The 23,266-nt window shown below is 37.5% G+C and overlaps 1 protein-coding gene across 1 annotated transcript in view; it reads right to left on the reverse strand.

Moving 5' to 3' along the window:
- Positions 1-23,113, reverse strand: part of LOC126481579 (probable 2-oxoglutarate dehydrogenase E1 component DHKTD1 homolog, mitochondrial) — a 335,870-nt gene extending 312,757 nt beyond the window's left edge. The window contains exon 1 of the mRNA XM_050105438.1: positions 22,686-23,113. Coding sequence (XP_049961395.1) covers positions 22,686-22,884 — 199 coding nt within the window. The 5' untranslated portion in view covers positions 22,885-23,113. The remainder of the gene's footprint in view (positions 1-22,685) is intronic.
- Between the last annotated feature and the right edge of the window lie 153 nt (positions 23,114-23,266).

The following is a 23,266-nucleotide window of genomic DNA, read 5'->3' on the forward strand; positions in this document are numbered from 1 at the left end:
ACCATCAAGACTTTGATGAAGATAGTGACTGTCTCGCTGCACTCCAGGATCTCTCTGCTGAGTAGAAGAAGGATGCCAAGATATCACAAATTATGCCTGCCTTAAATCAGTCAGAGGATGTAAAAGGACAATTTAAGGTAGTCAATGAATTACTTTGCAAGAAAAACTTTGATCTGTTTGGAAAAAGGTGGCTACCAGTGATTCCTAAACACATGCACTTAGATGCTCTACAGAAATTCCATGACACACCTGGGGCTGGACATTTAGGATTTATTAAGACATACAATAGAATCCGCATGAGATTTTTCTGGCCAGGTTTATCTAGGAGTGTCTGTCACTATGTGTCACACTATCGAGAGTGCCAGAGGAGAAATGCACTTCCTCAGAAACCACCTGGCCAACTCATATCAATTCCACCAGCCAAAACGCCTTTCCAGCATGTTGGAATTGACCTCCTCAGACGATTTCCAACATCTGCAAGTGGCAATAGATGGATTATTGTTTGCACTGATTATCTGACATGCTATACCATTACAAAAGCCGTGAAAACAGCCAAAGCATTCGAGGCAGCCAAATTCATGGCAGAAGACATTGTATTAAAACACGGTGCCCCAAAATAATTAATTACGCATCGAGGGAAAGTTTTTCAATCGAATCTTGTGACAGAGATAAACTGTCGACTGTCTACCATCCGCAAACTAATGGACTTACTGAATGCTTAATAAGACCTTGGCCGACATACTATCAATGTTCATCAATGTTGAGCAGAACAACTGGGATGAGGTGCTACCTTTCGTGGCGTTTGCCTACAACACCGCCAAACAAGGCACCAAAGGATTTACGCCATTTTTCCTGGTGCATGGGCGTGAGGTGATGATGACGATGGACACTGTTTCCGTTACATCCTGATGACGTGGAAGATGACTACATCGGCCAGTTGTTAACCAGAGCTGAGGAAGCTCAGCAGTTAGCTTGACTCCACATGCTGCAGACTCAAGAAAACGATCACCGAAGGTATGGCGGGAGCCACCGCCCTGTTGTCTACTAGCCTGGTAACCTTGTCTGGATCTTCACTCCTGTTTGGAAGGTTGGTCTCTCTTGAGAAGCTCCTCAGGTGCTACTTTGGACCTTATAAGGTTGTAAGACAGTTGTCTGATGGTACTTATGAAGTTGAAGATGTCAACCTCGACACAAGACGACAAAAGATCAGAGATACAGTCCACGTCCTTCGAATGAAGCCCTATAAGGATCCTGCAACCCAGGGTAAATTCGAAACTCCAACAACAGCCAACAAACAGAAAGGCAACAAAGAAAGTAGTGGCAAGGGAAGTTCTAAGAAGATCACCGTCAGGGCAAACATCTGTCATCGGGAGTTGGAGTATGCAGGAACGGTGACTCGTTCCCGGACTAGAAGGACATAACACCAAGACACTGTTCCCTTATGGAGGGAGCAATGTCGCAGAAGAAGCTGAGTAGTGCAGTAGCCATAGTCTAATGGTTATGATACTAGATTGTTGCAAGGAGGGTCGTGAGTTCAAAACTCACCTGAACTGAAAAATTTTAATTTCTATATTCGGTTCAAGTACATTCTAGAAGTATCCACAAATGGCAAGAAGCATTGTACTGGAAAGTTCTGTAGCTCTATATATACCGCATGTGTTCTGGCCAGAGGCAGTTCGTTCCGCACTCCTGTAAGTGCAAGTGCTGAATAAATTTTCGTTGAGTGAAGTTAGTGTTCGTCATTCATCTACGTGACAGTATAAATAAACTGAAAAGACATTGACAGGAGCTTTACAGACAGAGAGGAAGTAACTGGTGTAAATGAGATAATGACAAAGACAAATATATATCTTTCAATGGGAAAACAGCAATGCTATTTTAAGACTATGCCATCAAGGTGGGATGCATATCAAAGTAAAAAGAGTAGCTTGAAGAAGAATCACAGATGCAGATGACTAGACACAGCACAATGGTAATTGAAGATATGAAAGCAAATGTTTAATCTGTGTTTTATGGAGCCTTGGGATTCAGTGGAGATCACTCACGCTTCCTACTAAACTGACATGCCTTTTCTCGTACCATTCAAAAAACTGACTTAAAAAAATATAAACTAATGCTTCTATTAAATTAAGGAAATAGAATCATTTTGGTGGTCCAGGTGCTCTGGTGTGGGGAGACAATGATGCATGGGTATACTAACCTCCAAACCTTTGAACACTGTACACTCACTGGTCACTATTATTGTTGCACTGTTCTTCTACCCAGTGTGGGTCTTTTCAAGGGTGCATTCAGCATGTAATGTCCCCACAGAAAATACCCTCTACCACGCACCAATTAATCATTTTCAATCAAACCATCCACATTCATTCACTTTGGAAAAGTTATCTGATCTGATTTTCTCGTAATATATGCGGCGACAGCTTGACGACGCCAAAGTATTTTCTAGTGCGTTTATTCTTTGAAATAACAGAGATGCATGTATGCATTCTCCATGGTTGTTAAGAGTGGTAACTAGGACAGCTTCTGGAGTATCTGTTGAGGGATTGACGTGTGTCTGAGAGATACATATTCTGCTTTTCTTCTCGCTAAAGTGAGCCAATTAACATTTGTGCTGCTAGCGGTTTGTTTGAAGAGAAAGAGACTGTAAACGGAAAATAATTAAGGTGTGGAATCACCGGAGATCTGGACATGTAATGGAGATGGATTTAATACACATTTCCTCCATAAATAAGGTCTGTGACTTTTTTGTTCTGGAGTGAATAAACGAATGAGTTTTTTCTGCATCATTTGATGATCACGTTAGCCCTGTAATTAGTGGGGAAGTTTCAGCTGTGTTGAAGAGAGCCTGCAATCACTGAGTCTGTGTTAAATCGTCCAAAAAGGCTTCGTACACATCTGGAATTCGCAATCTTTCGTAAAAGGAACAAATTGTCCAAACGATTGATTCTCCCGACTGACTGCAGTGTTTAACAGTAATAATAAATGTAAAGATCTCTTACAGCAATCCAGCCGCTGATTACCAAGACGAAGGACTCCACCAAAGATCCTATTTGGCTGATTTCACGTAATAAAATATTATATTAAAACCTGTACATAGATAAAGGAGAGAAAGAGAGAGAGCGAATGAAAATAGAGATAATACTAATAATCCTCCATTCGTCTAATTTTTCGCCTGTCTTATCACGGATCAGCCTAGAACGGGGAGGGCCTTACTTTACTGTATAGATTTATGTGTGAAGGTGAAGGGATCTTAAAGGCAACAGATACTCGTCTATACAGCCAAGACATTACACAGAGATAGCAGCTAGCTGCATTCATCATCTATTCTTAGATAAAGAGACGGCAACTTATTATCCGAACATTTCAAAATGTTAAAAGCACTAACATAATTTCTATGGATGACAGTGCACGACTGCACTGAAGCCCTTGGGTGGAGGAGCTCTTGGAGCAAGAGAGAGAGAAGTATTGCAGCATACCTGCATGTACCAATGACCATCCAGCAATTGTCAACCAAACTGTTGGAGGAATGGAATGCTCTACCACAAGAACTCCTTACCAGACTTGTGGTCAGCAGGTGAGCATGTTGCAGAGAATCTATTATCATCCATGGTGATCACGCATCCCATTAAGAACCACATCCTGCGTTTTGTAACATCGCACTGACTTCAGTGTAATTACTGCCTTTGAATAAATGTGTTACTTATGTTTGTGTATTTCTTTCTGTTATCTTGTGCATTATACTGTATAAGTTCTTTCTATGAATGATCCAAGTTTCATCAGGCTATGTTACTTGGTGGTGACATATCTTGTGAAAGTTCTTAAGCTTTGACACCAGTGCAATCATAACAGATATTTATCAGTACAAGAATGCCTTACTGGAGAACCATTTTTTACCAACACATAGTAATGGAGTTTAAATATTTAGTCTCTTAAATTCTTTTCTTGAAGAGAATAAATTACTGCACGACTGCCTTGTTATTCAGACTGATTTAGCTAAGGACATGAATAGTATAATTAATGGGGCTGTACACCTTATTAAAATACCACAAAAAATTGATTAGTGGCTGCTGAATGATCCACAGTCAAGCACTAGATGCAAAAAGTTATGTCTCAGTTATAAGAATGCTCTTGACTAGGTCATCAGAATCGTTGACATCATAAATGCTTAGCCACAAAATAACTGTTTATTCAAAATACTATGTGAGAATATGGGAAGTGTACACACATCTCTTCTTTTACATACAGAAGCCAGTGGTTATCTCAGTGTAAGACACCTATATTTTTTAGTTGAGGCACAAGATGCTAAATACCTGTTTAGAACACAATTTCATATTGAAAGGTACACTATTTGATGGAAATTGGCAGCTTCATGTTGTCTATTTAAGCAGTATATTTGCAAAGTTCAAGGAACTTAGTTTAACCCCTCAATGCAAAGAAGTAAATGTATTTATGTCTCAAGAAAAAATTTTTACTTTCGTGAGAGAGAGAAAACTTTAGACAATTTTTATGTGCTTCAAAAGGTTTGATTGTTTCTCAACAATAATAGGCTTTTTAGAATTACCATGGGGTTCAGACAGGACAGACATTTATAATTTATTGAAGAAGTTATTCAGCACCTGAGAGGCTTCAACGAAGCTTTTAATCAGTATTTTCCAAATGGATACCAGATTAAATATTAAAATTAGATGTGAATTAAAAATCAATATATTGTTAATGCATGATCTTTGACCTGGTCAGCAGAAGAAAACATAACCTTTATTGAGTTGACATATGACTTACCATTGGCATAAAAATTAAAATTAATTCTATTAGCACAATTCTAGTGTATTTTGAAAGATTTATATCAACAGTTGTTGCAAAAGAGTAGCCGCGCGGGATTAGCCGAGCGGTCTAAGACGCTGCAGTCATGGACTGCAGGTTCAAGCCCTCCCTTGGGCATGGGTGCATGTGTTTGTCCTTAGGATAATCTAGGTTAAGTAGTGTGTAAGCTTAGGGACTGTTGACCTTAGCAGTTATGTCCCATAAGATTTCACACACATTTGAACATTTTTTGAAAAAGAGCATGTTTGTACTTTCACTATTTGCACTAACTGCGCACTGAAAGACTGAATGCAATTTTTTGGGGAATGGAGGCATGTGATGTGGCAAGAAAAGTATACAAGTGGAGGAAATATGAATGGGGAAACATCATAGTGATAAAACAGGCCGTAAATGGGGAAATGAGTGACTCTGACTGAGGGCATACTGTAATGCCCTGGCACTTGGGAATGAACATCTTGGAAACATGAACGCTGATTGACTGCTCGCTTGCTACTGTCATGAGTATCAGTTGAAAGATGATGAAAGCATAAGTAGGCGACAAGGTCTTGGACATCCACACCTCGTCATGGATCATGTGGGCTTGCCCGCTATGTTAAGCAGGATAAGAGATGATCTGTGGCAGATCTAACAACAGAGTGCAAAGCTGGTGCAGACACAAATGTTTCAAAGCACACTGTTCGGCACACATTCTTGAAAATGGGGACCCATAGCAGACAACTCCTGCATGTTCCCATGTTGACCCATCCAAATCAACAATTTCGATTGCAATGGTCACAGAATCATTGAGGATCAATGAAAACAAATTACCTGATTTAATGAATCACATTTCGTGTTATACCCAGTTGATGCTTGTGTCTGAATATACAATCATCCAGGTAAACAGCTGCTCAAAACGTGTTCTGCACAATAGATGCAAGCTTATCAAGACAGTAATATGCTATGGGGGCATCTACTTAGGCTTCCACACGGCATGTGGTAGTAATTGAAGGTACCATGACAGCTGTAGACTCTGTGAACATTGTTGCAGACAGCCTGCATCCTTTCATGCTTGAGGTCTTTCCCGAGGACCATGGCATCTTCCAGCAGGATAACTATCATGTCACAAGTCCAGAACTGTACTAAGTGTTATGAGGAGCATAATAGTGAACTCATGTTGATGCCTTGGCCACCAAATTTGCCTGATCTGACCTTCATGGAATACATTTGTGAAGATATTGGGCTTCAGCTCCATACCTGAAAAACCTCCTGCCTATAATTTATGGGAAATGCAGGACCCATCCATAGACATTTGGTGCCATATGTCTCCAGAAACCTATAAAGGACTTTTGAATCAATGCCACATAGAACTGCTGTTGTATTGCTTTTCAAAGGTCAACCAACTTGCTATTACACTGATAGTCACAGTTTGGTCCATCAGTGTATGTGCAAAAGAGGATTCTCAGCTTAAGCATCAGCAAAAAATAAATGCCACAATAGAGTCCATACCTAGCTTGTTATGAGATTTCATCTTTCGTCCATAAAGTCTAATATTAACTATGTCTGTGAAAATAAGAACCAATAATACTCATTTGATTAAGATTTTAATTTCAAAGTCTTTTTTGATTACGTTAGTTTCAATTTATGCTATTTTAAAAATCTTCCTGGTTAATTTTGAAATTAATTTTTGAAATTGTCATTTTTGTTGTAAACAGTTCATTTACAGTACATTGCATTAAAAACACACTAAAGAAGTAGAACAGGTGTTCCGCAATACAAGCAGACATTGAAAAGGGTCCACTTATGACATAGATTACAAAACATTGGTCTAGAGAGACATGGATAAGCAAATGCACTTGGAACAAATGGCTAGGGAAGCAGGAACAAAAAAGGTGAAAGATTATTGCACTTTCGTAAATGGAATGGACTGAAGGTTGGAAACTTATGATCTGATAAGAATAAATATCATAACATGATGTGGTATATCAGTGACTGGTCTAAAAAAACAGAAGTTTATTACACATTAGCAAAAAATGGCTCTGAGCACTATGGGACTGAGGTCATCAGTCCCCTAGAACTTAGAACTACTTAAACCAAACTAACCTAAGGACATCACACACATCCATGACCAAGGCAGGATTCGAACCTGCGACTGTTGCGGTCAAGCGGTTCCAGACTGAAGTGCCTAGAACCACTCGCCACACCGTCCGGCACACATTAGCAGATGATGAATGATGAGAAACATAATAGACATCAAGTTTGTACCACTAGATGGCTTGGATAGTGATCATCAGCTGTTAGTAATGAATATCAAAGAACTGGAGGACAGAAAACGAGGAGAAAGGTGAAAATTTGCATCGAAACTAGAAAACACAGAGCATCAAAACTAGAAGACACAGAGTTAAAGGAACAATATCCAATGAAAACAAGAAATAAAATTTCACTGGGTGAGCTGCAAACTGTGGAAGAGGAATGGAGTAGTTCTAAGAGCACATTTGTAGACATAGCAGAAGAGGTGTGTGAAAAAGCTGATAATATGAAAAGATACAAGACACCCTGGTGGAATTCTTAAGTTAAAGAAGCAGTTCTGACGAATAATAAGGCATTCTAAATGTGGTTCTAGTGAAGGACATCAGAAGCAAGGGAAGAACATACAGTGACAAACCGGAAGGCACAAAAAGTGGCCGTTGTGGTTAGAAAAATGATGATGGTACAGGATAATAAAGAAAATAAAATATGGAACAATCCAAAATCGGAGAAGAGGAATGACAAAAAATGTAAAAATGATTGATACAGATAGAAATGAAGTAGAGAAAGAGAATGACCTCAAAGAGTTGGGAGGATAGCTTTCGATAATTTGCTGACTCCAGATGGAGTAGTAGAGGAAGATATAGACAAGCTAGTGGGTGAACTGGAAGTGGAACAATGATCTAATGCAGATAGATGTGGAGGAGGCACTGAAAAACATAAAAAGCAGAAATGTACCAGCACTGGATGAAATAAGTATGTAAATGAGCAGAGCAGCAGAAGAGGTGGGGACACAGAGGCCATTAGAGTAACAAGTGTTGTACAGATGGAAATGTCAACTCTATAATATTGGAAGAAGGGAATAATTGTACCTGCCATCAAGAACAGAAATTGAGAGCATGTAAAGAAAACTACATATGCCACTGCACAAAAATCTTTGAGAAGATTCTGGAGAGAGAAATCCAGAGCACAGTGGCAAACGGCTGAGAGAAAAACAGTACAGTTCCAGGCTGGGAAGATTCACAGTGGATCTCGTACTTGCAGTGATACAGCTACAGGATCACCACTATGATTATGAGAGAATATATTGTTGGTCTTACAGGATTTAGAACAAGCATACAACACTGTATCCAGATAAAAACTTCTGGAAGCATTAAGTAAGAAGGGAACACGAAGGAAACTGTAATGAGAATAAAATAATTGTACCAGGAAAGTGTAAATGGTGTGGCAGTGGAAACAGACAGAAAAGCGTGACTGATATAGAGAAATGGTTTGAAACAAGGAAGAACACTATAGCCATCATATTTCATAATGGTGTTACATGATATAACAACACAAGCAACAAGAGAAACTGGAGACAGCATAACAGCAACATTGCTGATGATTTTGCAGTATAGGGGAACAACAAAGAAGAAGTACAGAAGCAGTTACATGTTCTGGAAGACGTTCTGCAAGAATATGACCTAAAAGCTAATGCAAAGTGTGAGCTGGTGGTCACAGTGAGAAAAAAGGACAGACCTATACTACACGACACTGGGTGGAGAACAGCTGAAAGTAGTGAAAGTTTCAAGTAACATATGAATATAATACCGGAAAATGGAATAAATCACCAACAGATAAGAGAGAGGGTAAGGCAAACTCACAGCTTTGTAAGAGGTGTGAGAGGATGACATGGAACAAAAAAAGTCCCTCAGAAATGTGAGAAAGTGATGTACCACATTTACTATGTTGCAGTTTTGTTGTACACTTCTGGAACCTGGTTTGTGAAGGAAATGGAAAAAATTAAGATGCCAGAAAGTGAGAAGAAGTTTTTGAGATGTCAGATAGGTGGAACAAAAAAATGTAAGAGGTGAGAAATGAAGGGGTTAGGGAGATAACACGTGAGAAACCCCTATGAGAGAAGGTTGAAGAAAATATATAAAACCAGTGAAAACTGATCCCGTCAGATCACAAGTCTCCCAGAGACTCTGACAGAAAAGTGGGCAATCAGCTGCCTTAATCCTCATTCCATCTTTCTTACCAAAAATTTTGGTATGTGAATATATTTGTACTCCTTTAACATGGGACATTCTAAATCCTTTTGCCGTCTCTCTTTGTAATTAATATTTCATACTCAGTATCTCTCTCTCTACTGGTGCCGGCACAGCAGCAAATTATATTTATGTTGCTATATTTAATACTGTACTATTTTAAACTTCTGGTGCTGACTTGTTCCATAAAGTTAAATAAAATTCTCAGGAGACAACAGAATGTCTTTCTGGTGCATTCTGATTGAAATTAAGCCCTGCATTGATTTACAGTATATCCCACTGCCACTGTCTCCTGTCTCACTTACAATGTCTCCTTTTGTCTTTCCTTCCCATTGCCACTGTCTCCACCACACCTAAGCAGCTCAAAACTTCTGGGGAGGGGGGGGGGGGGGGGCAGGGGGGAGGGGAAATTATTTTTCCCCTATATCCATGTGTAAAATTTTCAGCCCAAAATGTGCCCTCCCCTGAACCTAGGTGTTAAAGGTCATTGATCTACGAGGCTTCAGAACCTCCAAGCCCGCGTATGATCTCCACTTATCTGTATTTTTCATTTTCTTCTCTCTTTTGCTCCCACTGCTTCTATCTCCATCCGTCTCTCTTTCTCTTTTATTGCCACTGACCATCAGTGTCTCGTCTCTTTGGCTCCCACTGCTACTGTCTTCATCTGTCTTTCTTTCTCTTTCACTGACACTTACCTCTCTACCACCACTGTCTCCTCTCTCTTTCTCTCCCACTGCCCTGTCCCCCCTCTCTTCCACCATCATTGTCTCTCTGCTACTCTCTCTCAGCAAAAAAAATGTGTAAATATGTTAACATGTCAAAATTTTTGGTGAGGGAGGTGCAACAAGTACTGAGTGATTCACCACTTTTCTGCCAGAGACTTTTGAAGAGGGATATATTCATCTTTTTTGTGCTCCCACAGGAGCATTTTTCCCTTCTTTTCCATGCTACAGCATGCTGCTTATATAAAATAAAGTCTATATGCCAATAAACTTTTGACAATTTATTTATATTAAAGGTGTACAACTTTGCTTCCGCTGTTTTTTCCCCAACATTTGAGGCTTTAATGAAACAATTTGGTGACACACGTATCATTCAAAGTATTTTCCATCGCTGGCCACTACTTTCTCCCATCTTTTGGGCAGTGTACAAATCCCGCATCGAGACAATTGTTCATCTTTTGAAGCAATCCACGAATCGATCCAATTTGTGACTTCTTCATGAGATCGGAAGTGTTGGTCAGCCAGGCCATGCACCACTGATCTAAACAGGTGATAGTCAGAGGGAGCAATGTCTGGATAATATGGCAGGTGGGGTAGGACTTCCCATTTGAACATTTCCAAGTACATTTTGACCTCTTTTGCAACGTGGGATCGAGCGTTGTCACGCTGCAAAATCACTTTATCGTGCCTCTCGCTGTATTGCAGCCCTCTGGCTTTTAATGCTCTGCTCAAATGCATTAATTGCGTTTGGTAATGAGAACCTGTGATTGTTTCACTTGGTTTTAACATATCATAGCACACGACACTGAGCTAGTCCCACCAAATGCAGAGCATGATCTTGGAGCTGTGAATATTCAGTCTGGCCTTCGACGTGGAAGCATGGCTGGGAAATTCCCATGATTTTTTGTGTTTAGGGTTATCGTAATGAACCCAATTTTCGTCCCTGGTCACAATGCGATGCAGAAATCCCTTCCGTTTTTGCCTCTGAAGCCACTGCTCACAAACACCGTTTAACGTCTCTCGGTTTCAGCTCACATGGGACGCAAGTTCCTTCTTTCTGAATTATGCCCATAGCCTTGAGACGTTTTGAAATGGCTTGCTGTGTCACTCTCACTAATCATGCCAATTCTTCTTCAGTTTGACGCAAGTCTTCACTCAGCAATGTCTCCAATTCTGCATCTTCGTAAACATTCTCTTCCACCACAATGCCGGTCTACGACGTTAAAATCACTGTTCTTGAAGTGTTGAAATCATTCACGACACGTTCTTTCACTAATAGCATCCTTACCCGAAGTACTTGAGAGCATTCGCTGAGACTCAGCTGCTATTTTCTTCATACTGAAACAAAACAGTAACACCTCCCGCAAATGACAAGAATTAGGCTCATAAATTGACATTTTCAATCAAGAACAACTTTATGATGCAGACACAAATCGACTAATGTTTGAATGAGGTTATGTTGACTGAGGTCCAAGCTAACTGCCTGAAGTCTGCGATCTGTTTCTTTCGACCGCTACTTACCGCTGTCAGCACCTATCAGCAAACGGAAGCAAAGCTGTACACCTTGTACTTTGTAAAGGAACAGATAAAAAAATCTACTCACCAAGCTGCAGCAGGTGAACACACACACACACACAAAAGGGTTTAACTTTTACAAGCTTTCAGAGCCAGAGGCTCCTTCTTCTGTCAGAAGAGTTGAAGGGGAAGGAAGACGGGTGAAGGAAAAGGACTGCAGAGGTTTAGGGAAAGGTGTACAGTACACAAAAGTCAACCAGACCCCTGGGTCAGGGGAGACTTACCATACGGGATGAGAAGGAAAGACTGATTGTTAGGGACTGCCCAACCTCAACAATCTGACCTTCTTTGTCATCCCGTCTGGTAAGTCTCCCCTGACCCGGCATTCTGTGTGACTTTTCTGAACTGTAGCCCTTTCCCTAAACCTGTCCAGTCCTTTTCCTTCACCCCTCTTCCTCCTCCTTCAACTCTTCTGTCAGAAGAAGGAGCCACTGGCTCCGAAAGCTTGTAAAAGTTAAACCCTTTTGAGTGTGTATTTGCCTGCCGCTGCTTGGTGAGTAGATTTTTTATCTATCCATTTACATTATACAGTCAATAATTGATTATTTTCATTGTTATGTTTGTATACTTTAAAGTATATAGACAACAAATAAGTATGCATAAGGTTAACACAAAATTGTTTGCTTTACATTTTTTTCTGGATATTTTGCTCATCGATCACAATTATTTGAAAATGCCTGGCTTGCGATTTGCATCTCAAACAAGTAAAAATGTTATTAGAAATATTTTATTGAATTTGCTATCTTTCAAATTGTACATAATTTTTGACAATCATTTTAAGTTCTTTTACAGCATGTTAACACCCTTTTTTAGCTCATTTTCTGGTCACTGCAGTACCACCTTGCGCATATTTGTACAGGTTTGCAGTGCCCATTACACAGAGGCAGTGCATCAAAATGTTTTATTGGTGAAAAAATACTGACTAAAAACACAGTTTGGTGGCCTCAGGACCCTTGCCGTGGGGTCGCTAAGTCAGTTAAACCTACATTTGCGCCTCAGAATGGATATTACATGGACAAGAACAGTAACTTTGAACCACGGGAACTCAGTAATGGATAATGATATCAAAAAAAATGTTTCAGCATTGTCCAAAGACATCATCCTAAGAACATACACTAAAAATTTCGAAGATTTGCCACAAATAGAAATTACAGAAGTGCCCATCCGCACAACTGGTACTTTTTGTACCCAAAAATCTCAGTTTTTTGGGAGTTTCTCAGAAACCATCCATGAACAAATGGTGCTTTTATAAGCCACCTAAGGTCTACACTAGACCACACCTAAGGCAAAAAAACCAACCAATCCACTCAATTTGCCTGGACTGGAGGAAGTGTGTAATGTTTAAATTTTGATCCTGTAATTTTGGATAGTGACAATATGCCTGCTCTTCCAATAGGTAACAAATGGTCACTAGACCAAGGGCTATCCAAAACACTTGATCCCTTATCTCTGTGACCAATAGAACCTGAGATATAACCCCCCTGAAAAATCGCACTTCCACATGCAGCTTTTGGAAGCATATTTGTATAGGCATTTGGAGAGAATGAGGGAGATGAGGATGTCTAGGAAGCTGTATGAGATGAAGATGGAGGGCAAGAGTGCAAGAGGAACGCCATGTGACAAGTGGCTGAATCAGTGGAAGAAAGCATACAGAGGAGGGAAGACTGGGCCAGAGTCATGAAGACTGGAGATGGAATGGTCTGTGTTCCAAGAAAACCCTACTACTAGTGGGAAACTGTATACAATGAAGATGATGATTTCAATGTGATAGTCATCAAGCTATTTGGCGTGGACCATTATTTGTAAAGTGATATTCTGATAAGTAGGATACACCTGCTAATGCTCTGTTTGCCATTTTACTATCTAGTATGGATACTAGACATCTGAATGACTGAGCAGACATTGAAGCCTGCTGCTGCCGGGGTCATTCCATATCAAATCACCCAATAAAAAATAAATTTTACACCCACCTCCTTAGATTTTCATGAAATTTGGCTCAAATGGTTCTAATACCATCCTGACAACACCTGCAAATTTGTTTTGCTGTATCTCTTATAGTTTTTTTTAAATAAATTTTTAAAGTTTTTATGTTTTGCGTTTTCCGAACCTTCGGAAATGGTAAATTTAATTTGTATTCAAAACTTTAAAATTGCTTATCTTAAAAACTCTTTTAGATAACATCATGAATTTTTGCAGCAAGTTTATTTATTATACATATTTGAAGATAAAAATGATACTATTAAAATATATTAATATTTTCTATGAAAAAAAATATATATGTATTTTTTTTTTTTTTTTAACGGATGTTTTGTTTTATAAGAATTGCAATATCTAGAGTCTCAGACCTGATAGAATGCTCAAATTTGTTTTAATTTACTCTTAAACATATAGGCTACTTGATAAAACAAAAATAATGATGGCTTTTTAACATGTTTATTAATTATAGTAGATTACATTAGAATTATGTACAAAGATAGTGTTCTTACAACACTTATGTATAACCCAACTTATTGCTTGAAACATTGAATTTTTTGAGTAATTTTGTCTTTTTAATAAACATTAATGCTGATTCAAACTGTTTTTCCACTTCATCCAAGAGCTTTCAGTTCTTTTGATACAGTCTTTTTTGAAGTAATACATTCTTCCAGTGCCGCTTGATTGAGGTGCGTCTACTACACAGACTATGTGCTCCAAAGGCACTATGCAAGAATCTTCTCTTTCAGGCCAATAAAATGATGCAGCTGGTCCTGAAGGATGTAGAAATAGAATTTCTGCATCTTCTTCATCATTGAATATTGTTTTTACCTGTCCAAAGTACCAGTTACCATTATGATTTGCATGGTTCAACACAAACCCAATCAGTAGAAGAACGGAAAGAAAAGACTAAGGAGGGTTTTACACTATCTGTAGTCCTTCTAATTTCAAGGTTGTTTGCTGGAAGTGGTTTGAAGTTATGAAAACTTGTTGTTCCAGGAATGGTTCGGGTTGCTGAAAAAATGTTTTTCTAGTTTTAACCGTAGCAAATCAGCTTCTTTTTGGTCAATAAAGTGAAAATGAATGTTTTCAATATTTTTTTCACAAAACTTGTACACATCGATTGCTGTCATTATTTGTTCTTCATCTGAAAGCTGTAGACTGGCTTTCCTTAAAATTCTTTTAATAGTTCCTCCTAGGCCATCACAAATTGACTTCCCATGACTTGTTGCAAAAAAAGAGTGTTGGGCCTTCAAATTAAAGTCTCTCAAGTGTTCAGTCAAATTTTTAAAACTGTTTCTATTTTTGTACTGCCCAGCACAACCATCTGAAAAGTAGTGAACTGAGTCAATGTCAGTATGATGTAATGACAGCCACTTTGTAATTTCTTTTTGTACAAAGTTAACAAAACCAGTGTCATGTTCTTGGTCATCACTAATAAAACAGTGGTTGGAACCAAAAACATTGCTTTCCTCATTTCCTAGGAAAACTCCAACTGGGTGTAGAGTACAACCACCTCTATTCCAGTGGTAACTTTGGATCTCATTTTATATAACAAAGGAATAATTTTCACTGAAATCCATCACAATAATTGCTGTTTTGGGTGGTGGGTCTTCTTTCAATCTTTTAAAGGCTGCTGATTGGGATTTTGCTATAAATGAGTGCGAGGTGAGCTTTTCCAATGACCTAACCAATAAAGAAATGTAGTCTTCAACACTGATAGACTGTTTGATCATTTCTGCCCTGTCTGTGTTAACCCATTGACTGATTACAATTTCTTCTTCTAAATCATAATCTTCACTTAGTTTTTCAGTTAAGTACTCAGTTAGTGCAGCATTTGCAGGACAGCTGTTGCAATGATGTAGCATGCAGTTTTGGTTTTCCGTGTTGCACACAAGCATCTTAATTAGGTCTTTATAAGATTCTTCAATTTTCACAGCATCCAATAATAGTTTAACATTCTGGTGGATACTGCATACACATACAGTGTGTGTGCCTGCAGCACCAGCAAGGATACACCATTTAGGTCTCAAGAAACAAAATTTTGAAAATCCTACTTCTACCTCGGGATTATCCAATTTGAAAGAATAATAGAGTTCTCTCAAGTTACACAAAATGAGTCTTTTTTGCATGTACACATTTTTTTGAACACTTACTTTGTCTTTTGTTCCAGGTAGCACTCTGGAACTTTCATCCTTTTCATAAATATCTGTTACAAGTCTTACTGTATTTTCAAAAAGAGTTTTACCTTATTTTGGACCAGGAGTTTCCAAAATACCCTTTTCAGATTTTAGCTTGTCACACCATGTACTCACTTACATTAAATTCTTTCATCACTTTATTTCGACTCCAAGAATCTGGAGCCAAGGTCAGAATCTGGATTTTTCTAGACCTCCAACAGATGACATCTTCTCTTTCATAAGAGAAATCATTACATCAAAATCCTTTGCTTTCTCAACCACACTTGTATCTTCTTCGTCATCATCAGAACTTGGTGCATCATATTTTAATGCTTTTGAAACCGCCTTTTTTTGCAGTCTTTTCAATACTACTAACCTTCCTTTTAAAATAAGACCCTTTACTTTGTTCTGACAAGCCATGAAGCTTTATCGGTGTTAAACCTAAATTATCAAGAGCAATGTTTGTTTGTACAAGGGATTCATTTCTGGATTCCATGACTTCATCATCTGTTTCACTTTCATTGACTTCAACTCTTAATTTTTCCTCACAAAAGTTACGGCATGTTGAGCAAAGCTTTTGTCCAGGTTTTATGCTACTATTTATTGTCAGTAATTGTTTAGAGAGATCCAAGCCTACACTTCTCAACGACTTGATGGGCTTTTTGTGTTTTTTTTTTAGTGGGTCTACACATGTTGTTTGATACTTTTCAAAAACATTTAAAAAGTAGTAGCTGTGGTGTGAACATATATTCTTAAATTCACACAGATTAATTCCAGATCGTAAGTGGATCAAATTTTTTTCTTCCTCACTCAATTCAGGTACCACTTGTAACTTTTTTGAAGGTGTGTAGCTTGTTTGGAAACAGTCGGATTTTTTAAATAGCCCTACACTACAGGTTTGAATATCTGACATACTGATTTCACTTTTGGTCTGATTACTGTCCTGGTTACTTTTATAGGATATTGGAAAAGAATCACTGTAAACTAAGTAACAGTACTTACTGAAAGTTCGAATAAACTTAATAAAATACTATCCAAGCACTATTTAACACTGTAATAATTTTTTACTTCAAAACACAGGAATAACAAAACAAAATCCAAGCATACATTGTTACTCCAAGAAGACAAAAAATTATTTTTGGTGTCTAAGTCACTTGGTACTTTTTATTTTTAAAATATAATTAATATTATTTAAAAAATTAGATAACTATTGAACAGGTTAAAAAGCCAACATAATTTTTCTTTTCTCTAATAGCCATACAATTAAGAGTATTTTAAAACAAATTTGAGCTTTCTATCAGGTCTGAGACTCTAGATATTGCAGTTTTTGTAAAAAAAAAAAAAAAAAAAAAAAAAAAAAAAAAAAACAACTACTTGTAATTTTTTTTCATTTGGAAGATTTTAATATATCTTTATGGTAATTTTTTTAACATTTAGATATAATACACAAAACTTATTCCAAAATTTCATACTGATATCTTGAGTATTCTTTAACATACAAATTTTTTTAGTTGTGAGGACACGTTTAAGTTACGATTTCCGACTGCTGAAACAACGCCAAATCTAAAAACTTTAAAAATTTATATAAAAAAAACTATAAGAGATAGAGCAAAAAAATTTTACAAGTGCTTCCAGGATGATAAAAGAAGTAATTGTACCAAGTTTCATCAAAATCTGACATGGTTGGTGTCAAGGCCTGGGTGACTTGACATGGAATGACCCGCCGAATAGTGGAATTGAAGTCCAATCATACCCTCTCAATGTCCCCTTTATGAAACTGTAATTTGTGATCTTACGCATTACAAGATGATATTTGATGAGAATAATTCAACATTTCCTGGCAATTTCATGGGAAAAGATTAAAAGTGTTAGCCTTTCAGTAAAGCACCAACCAGCATTCATCTGCCTTTGTCACAGTTTTTCTGACTGGCTCACTTACTCTGGTTGCTGCGTGGAAACAAAACAAATTTTGGTCATCAAATTTCTCATGAACTGCAAAATTCATGGTATTAAGGAATTTTGGTTCTTCCCCAAGTGAGTACTGGTCTCCATTGCAACTTTTACATCTGTTATAGGGAACATAACAAAAAGTGTTTTGACACTAATTAAATTCAGCAATGATAATCACACAAAGGATGGAAAAAAGTCATAGAGGTGGAAATATCACACCACGATCTGAGAGGATGTTTGCTGCACTATTTGCACTAAAACTCTTTGAAATGCTGCAAGAAATGAAGCACGCATGATTCGTCACTTAAACACGCACAATGTTCTGAATAATGAAGTGTCAACACCAGCAGATAGAGAACAAGGTATATCTTTTGATACTAATTTTAGTTTGAGTTTTATATTTCCCTCCTCTGATGGACTAAAATATTGACCTAGTGGGATGTGGATAGAAGACGTTAGAAAATACGCATTATCAAAATGAATGCATATTGCTGAAAACCATAATGCATGGAACTGTCTCAGGGAGGGTTTAAATAGCAGTAGATATTTAATGTCTGACTGCAATGAAATGCTAGAATGTGTAACTGACTGACAGTGCTGTAAGTTCTGATTAATGCAATTATTTCTTAATAGCAAAAGAGAGAGAAAGAGCGAGAGGAAGACACACTGAGGTGACAAAGTCAAGGGATAGTGATACGCACATATACTTATGGTGGTAGTATTGCATACACAAGGTATAAAAGGGCAGTGCACTGGCAGAGCTTGTAATGGGACACCCTCCTCTAACATTAACTTTTTGTTACAGAAATAACCGATACCAGGATTAATCTCGAATCTTGTACACGTGAACATTATTTCAGCTATTTCACTAAAAGAATTTCATATGATTTTGTATACAATGTATTATATTTCAGGTTAAAATGTATAAAAATAAATAAATTTGTTACAATTGATATGTACTAAAAGATAATTACTCTTCTTTTAAAAATATTTGAAATTACAAAATTTCTGGTACACTTAAAATTCATATTATTAATTGCACAATCTAACACTAATTATTAAATTTATTTCTGGATTCATTTATAAAATAATGTTATATCTTGGTGATGATTCTTCTTTTGTCAAGAAAGTTTGTAAACTCTTTTGCTTTGTAAACTTTTTGGAATATTCTGAGTACCACAGAATGTAAGGAGTAGTGGATTTGCCTCTGATGGAGACAGACCTATTTATGTAATCGTCACTAAAAATGTAATTTGGAATATTAAGTTGTAATTGTAAAAATGGTATGATATTTAATAATGTGACAAAGAATAAAATTCAAGAAATACACAGGCAAATCTTCATCAGTTATTTAGTCATCAGGAACCCACACCGTTAAATCAAAATTTCAGCCACAAGAGTGTACCTCTAGATGCAAGACTTGGAGCCAACAAGAAGAGAAAATGAAGATAAGTAAAAAGTTTTTCTTTTGTATATCTTACACCTCTCAAAGCTTTTGAAAATAATGAAGAGACTAAGAGAAATTTAGTGATGATGCGTGGGAGGATAAGATTACAAGCTGTCATTTGTACTCAAGTGATTCATGTGAAATGGTCGATGACATGATTATGGTCACATGATGTAAATTAACAGACTTCGAACACAGAATGGTAGTTGGAGCTAGAGGCATGGAATATTCCATTTAGGAAATCTTCAGGGAATTCAGCATAACGAGATCCGCAGTGTCAAGCATGTGCCAAAAAATACCAAATTTCAGGCATTACCACAGACAATGCAGTGGCCTGTGGCCTTCACTTAACGAAGGAGAGCAATGGCATTTCTGTAGTTTTCAGTGCTAACTGACAAGCAACACTGCATGAAATAACTGCAGAAATCAATGAAGGACATACGAGGAATGTAACTATTAGGACACTGCGGTGAAATATGGCATTAATGGGCTTTGGCAGTAGATGACCAATGTGAGTGCCTTTGCTAACAGCGTGACACTGCCTGCAGTGCCTCTCCTGGGCTTGTGACTATATCGGTTGAACCTTAGAAGACAGGAAAACTGTGGCCTTTAAGAACTGATGGTGTGGTGCAGAACCCAAGAAGCCATGGACCCAGGTTGTCAACAAGGCATTCTGCAAGTTGGTGGTGGCACAATAATGATGTGGGCTGTGTTTACATGAAATGGACTGGGTCCTCTGATCCAACTGAACCAATCATTGACTGGAAATGGTTATGTTTGGCTACTTGGAGACCACTTCCCATACAATGATGGAATTTTTATTGGTGACAATGCACAATGTCACCAGGCCACAACTGTTTGCAATTAGTTTGAAGAACATTCAGGACAATTCGTGTGAGTGATTTAGCCAACCAGATCACCCGACATGAATCCAATCAAATATTTATGGGACACAATCAAAAGATCAGTTCACACACAAAATCCTTCACAGGCAGCCCTTTAGCAGTCATGGATGGCTCAGTATTTCTGCAGGGGACTTCCAACAACTTGTTGCTGAGCTATGCAGGGCAAAAGGAGGTCCGACATGATATTAGGAGGTATCCCATGAATTTTGTCACTTCAGTGTATATATTCTATGTTTATTCTGTTGACACGTCCCATATCATAATGTTTACCATGAATATGATATATAGAACCAGTAACCAACTAGTATAACATGGGATTATTTGATAACAGCTTCTACGAGATTACTACAGTGTTATTGCATTAAATGATGAATGCATAGATATCACACTGAAGATGCAGTATTATCAATCCAAAATACATTTGCTTTAAGTTATCATGGTTCAGCAAGGCTGAAACCCATTTTAAAAATATATATTTGTACTTATTTTCTTAGAAATATGATCCATTTGCTCTTTCCATGACAGGTGTTCATCCACAATTATACCCAAAAGTCTGTGTTTATTTGTATTTCACTGATCTTAATCAGCCCTTTGATGTTACTTCACACAATTACAAACAATAAAAAGGCTCCAGGCTGCAGTCCACATACAATACTGACAATTTTTTACAACAGACTACCACCTGATTTTGAGATACCGAAGAATAAACTGAAGCAGTAATTAATAGGGAAATGTTGCCATGCAATAAAAGATTTCAAATTGTAAAGCCTCCTTGTAAAACTGTTAACGTATATATGCATAAGCTTGTTTTTAAAATAGACAACTGATAATTACTGATCTTCACTGCTTATATCAATGTAAGCATTTATATTTTAGTGGTAGTATTAATAAAACCTTGCACCTCAATATACTTTTAAACAAAAGCTATAACAACATTCAGAGCTGATTATCATATGATCCGTCAATATATAAGTAAATAACATACACTGAATACTGCAATACAGAAAGGTATTTTCCAAATTCACCAAAATAAATAGAGTACAGCCAACATTTAAACAAGCCTAGCACATAGGCTGCTGCAGGTGGGGAAGGACATGTTGGGGGAGGGAGAGAGGGGGGGTGGGGGGGTGGGGGTGGGAACAAGCCCTACCTCTTTCGAACCAACCAGAGTGAAATGTTGAAGTATTATAATAAATAGTGAAGCAGTTAGTAAAGTAAGCTGGCTTAAGTTATTAAAAACTAATACAGAAAAGTATTGCTACTGTTTCCAGAATGAATGCAGCTGAGTGAGCACTATCCAAAACTGTGTGGCAGCCTAGGACTTGTACAGGAACCATGACCTTAAGCAGGCAAATGCTATACCTCTAAGTTATCCAGACACAATTCATGACCAGCCTTTACAGCTTAACACATATGATTTGTTGAGGATGACATGACCTCCTCTTCTGCAGGGTGTAGGGACCAGAGGAAGTAAGCTCCAACCAGAGATGCCCAATTACCAGACAGCCACAGGTAAAGTGGTAGTGCAGGATGAACAAGATGCACTTTCCTTGGGAAGGTTGGCACTACATGAGTGCTCGCTGCTTCATATTACACATCCACAAAAGTAAGAACTTGCACAGGAATGGCTTTATCATTCATCACGAGATATATTCATTTACAGCACAGGTGAACACGGTACAACAATCGCTTCATGATGGCTTTCGTATGTAAAAGAACCATATTTTTAGAATGCCAGCTTGCAGTGTTGGACACAAAACACTCACATCCCACCTGTCAACCAATTTCTGCTAGTCCAGTGTAAAAAGTAAGCACAAAAATCTTCCTGATTCATAAAACAGCAAAGGCTGCGGACTAGAAAGTTCTCAGGACAGTGCACTATGGACTTATGTTCACAGATTTGATCTATTCAGTTCCTCTATGGAGAACTGAATTAGCTGGCTACCACAAATAAATGATTAATTCAGATAAGGCGTATCACAAAAATAATGTCCAGGCAGTCCCATAGGCAAGTTTTTATACAACATAATACTAGGACAGGTTCTGTATGTTTACATGGTTTTGTATGTCTTCATTAAAAATTTAAATATAGTCAGAAATGTTATAGTAGAGTGTAAATCATTTAGAAGTAGAGAAGACCACTCACTGAATAGTAGAAACAATGAGTTATCAACAGACATGCTAAAAAGAATGAAAACTTTGCTAGCTTTTGGAATATTATGGCAGTGAGAGTAAATGATTACTTATTATGGCTTATTCTTTGAAAATTACTAAATATTAGAATAAAGGAAATAAAAGGAATGAATCTCATATAGAAAAGCATACACCCTAAGAGTGAGTACTTGTAATGTAACAAATCTGTTACATTATAGCATAAAATATGTAAGAAATTATATAAACAACATCTTTTATGTGCCAGTTTTTTATCGTAAATACATATTTTTATTCACTAGAAATAAAGCCTTGATATAATGTAAAAATGAAAATGCAGTCAGAACACAGAAATGACTTCTGGTTTGATCAGTTTTCTTATAAAACTGTATGGTAGACAAAATACTCTCAGTTGGAAATTGTCAGCTAGAGCCCATATGCAGAGAACAAAGAGAAAATATTGATATACTAAACAACCACAGGCACTTGCAAAATAAATTCTGTGGAAACATGACAACAAAATCATAAAAGTTTACATGACATATGAGGAAAGCTACAATGAATCTTTCTGATGTTACAAACTAAGGAAAAAAACACAGGAACACATAGATTTGCTGTTAGTACAGAACCTAAGAAACATATGTGAAAATAAGAAGAAGAAAATAATGAAATATTGATTGAAAATACAGTTGAAAAAATAATCCAACCTTTGTAATCATTCTTCACTCTAGAAAAATAACCATAAACACCATTTCGTGCATGGTACTTTCTGCAAGCAGGTTTTCCAAGGAGGTGAAAGCACTTTTCATTACACACACTTAATTTTGTAGATGATTTGGTGCTTACTAATCTCTTACAGCTTGTATTTATGACACATGAATGAAGCACTATAGTACACAATTTCATCTTAAAAATGTTATATTATGTGCCTTTTTGTGAAAATCACTTAATTTACACTGAAACTGCTTTCATTCTTTGGTCTCACAAGATTCCTAAAGCACAATAATTATGGCACTGTTTGATCTTATCATGTGGTGAATGCCTCTGTTACTTGGTGTTTACTTTTCTTGTGGCCTTGAGACACTTAATCTCCTACAGTTGTTATGGTCTATTTGTACGGCTCTTTTTGTCATCTCTTCACTGCAAGGAAATCTTGCCCTAATTGAGGCCCTTGATGTTTCCAATGTAACAGAATGAATTCAAAGCAGTGATCTCAATAAACTTTCCAAGATTTGCCAGAAAGTAAGAGGACACCATGCTATTTTCAGGACAGTTTTCCTTTTGATAT

The sequence above is a fragment of the Schistocerca serialis genome, chromosome 5 (assembly GCF_023864345.2).
Source record: "Schistocerca serialis cubense isolate TAMUIC-IGC-003099 chromosome 5, iqSchSeri2.2, whole genome shotgun sequence".
Classification (NCBI taxonomy): Eukaryota; Metazoa; Arthropoda; class Insecta; order Orthoptera; family Acrididae; genus Schistocerca; species Schistocerca serialis.